General features: G+C 48.6%; 1 protein-coding gene across 1 annotated transcript; it reads left to right on the forward strand.

The window, feature by feature from the left end:
* The first annotated feature begins 604 nt into the window (after nt 1-604).
* LOC119345276 (vegetative cell wall protein gp1-like) lies at nt 605-1,579 on the forward strand. The gene is made up of 2 exons (XM_037615415.1): nt 605-1,155; nt 1,248-1,579. The coding sequence occupies exons 1-2, from the start codon at nt 717-719 to the stop codon at nt 1,322-1,324; spliced, it is 516 nt and encodes a 171-aa protein (XP_037471312.1). The 5' UTR covers nt 605-716; the 3' UTR covers nt 1,325-1,579.
* Nucleotides 1,580-1,988: the final 409 nt, after the last annotated feature.

Here is a 1,988-nt window from a genome sequence, read left to right on the forward strand (position 1 = left end):
AAAAAAAAGTATGTCCTTGGTACTTTTCCAAGAACTCCGGCCTCCGGTACTGTTTTTCAACGTGGGCATGCATGTACAATTTGCAATTCAACTCCGATCCATGTCGTTCGATTTGTGCTGTCTTTGTTCTAACAAACAATATTATATCCCGTGAGTTCCAAATTCAAAAAGAAATGATGTTTTTTAAAAGGATGAATGGAAATAATAACCAGTTAAAAAAGATTTCAAAACAATACCAGTTTAAAAAAGGAAAAAAGAGAATCTTATCCACCTCAACGTGTGTAGGATGCAAATGGTCTTGTTTGAACCTCCAGCTCTATCTGCATAGAGAGGACGTCGTACAGAAGGAAACCTGCACAACCCAAACAGACCTCAATCTAGTTGGATAAAAATATTCAAATGGTTAGAAAAATATTCAAACTTGTCTATCTCTAACGCGCCCTGCCGACGCAGCCGGAGCAGTATAAATAGTTGGGCAAACATACGAATGCCATCCACCCATATCAACGCATCCTCCCCTCACGCAAACAATGGCGCGCTCCAAGTACACCGTGGCCGTGCTCTTCGCCCTGCTGGCCATGGCGGCGACGCTGCAGCCCTCCGAGGCGAGGGTCCAGCCGACCGCCGCCGCAAACCAAGAAGAAGCCACAGCCACCACCACGGCCAATGGAGGCTCCCCGTCTCTTCCCGGGCTGCCGTTGCCTCAGATCCCCAGCATGCGTAGCCTACCACCGATATTCCGATCCCTATTCCCACCACTGCCCCAGATCCCGGGCCTGCCGCCGCTATTCGGGCCGCTCCCTGGTGGTGCACCGGGCGCCCCTCCATCCCCTGCACTGCCTAGCCTCCCACACCTCCCACTTCCCACCGGCTCGCCAAGCCCGCCGCCGCCAAAGGAGTGCCTCACACCATTGACGAGCATGATACCGTGCATGGACTACCTCACCAACATCACGGTGTTCTCGCCACCGGACGCGTGCTGCGACGGCCTCAAGTCGGTCGTCAGCACCGCGCCGATCTGCCTCTGCCACGGCCTCAACAACAACGGCGGCATGAGCAAGCTCTTCCCCAAGCCCATAGATCCGATCCGCATGATCATCCTCCCGGTTAGGTGTGGCGCCATGATACCCATCCAGACGATCTTCTCCTGCGGCAGTAAGTTACTAACCTTGTTCTGTGTGTTTTTCTTCATATGTGCAGCTTCTTTGAAGGAGATTGATTAACTTGCATTGGTTTTGATTTGTCAGCCCAACCCTTGCCGCCGTTGATGCCTCCTGCCACGACTCCGGCGCCTCACGCTGCTTCCCCCGCGCCATCACCATAGGAGCAAAAGGATGTGCAGATCACCGATGCTTTTGTTAGATTATATATTGTTTAAGTTGGTTTTGTTTAGGTAGGATCAGAGAAAGATACCAGCTATCGTTTAGGGGTTTAGGACGTCTCTCATATGTAGTTCCTAGTGCTACTTTAGTTACCATATATAAGTATACAGTCATGTAAGATCTCCGTCGCATTATTTAATAGTTGTCAATGGATAATATTATACTGATCGATGCATGCTTGGTGATTCAGGTCGTTATTTCTGTATTGTTTACTTGTGTGATGACCCAGAATTAATCGATCTGATCTATATGCGTGCCTGCTTGCTGGCTCCGTTGGTATTGGTACATGAAAGCTTTGTAGATGTATGACTCAACTTTTGCTACCTCTGTTATCCTGCGAAATCAGACGGGCGGTTTACAGAGCATTACGGGCTGTTTAAACCACTCCGTAATACCCTGTAAAAATGTTACGTGCGTGTAGCATTGCTCGTTATCCTGGCAGCTCTAAATCTGTCGCCAGCTAGACACAAATAAAGATTTTTATAGGAGTTTTCAGAAATCAGAAGCACACATGCTTACGTAGCCAAGAATTGCTACACAACATAGCTGGACTCCATGAATTCTACATGCTTGATCATGAGAGCAGAGGGAAACAAAGCAGAGCAA

The sequence above is a fragment of the Triticum dicoccoides genome, unplaced genomic scaffold (assembly GCF_002162155.2).
Source record: "Triticum dicoccoides isolate Atlit2015 ecotype Zavitan unplaced genomic scaffold, WEW_v2.0 scaffold22101, whole genome shotgun sequence".
In the NCBI taxonomy this organism is placed as follows: Eukaryota; Viridiplantae; Streptophyta; class Magnoliopsida; order Poales; family Poaceae; genus Triticum; species Triticum dicoccoides.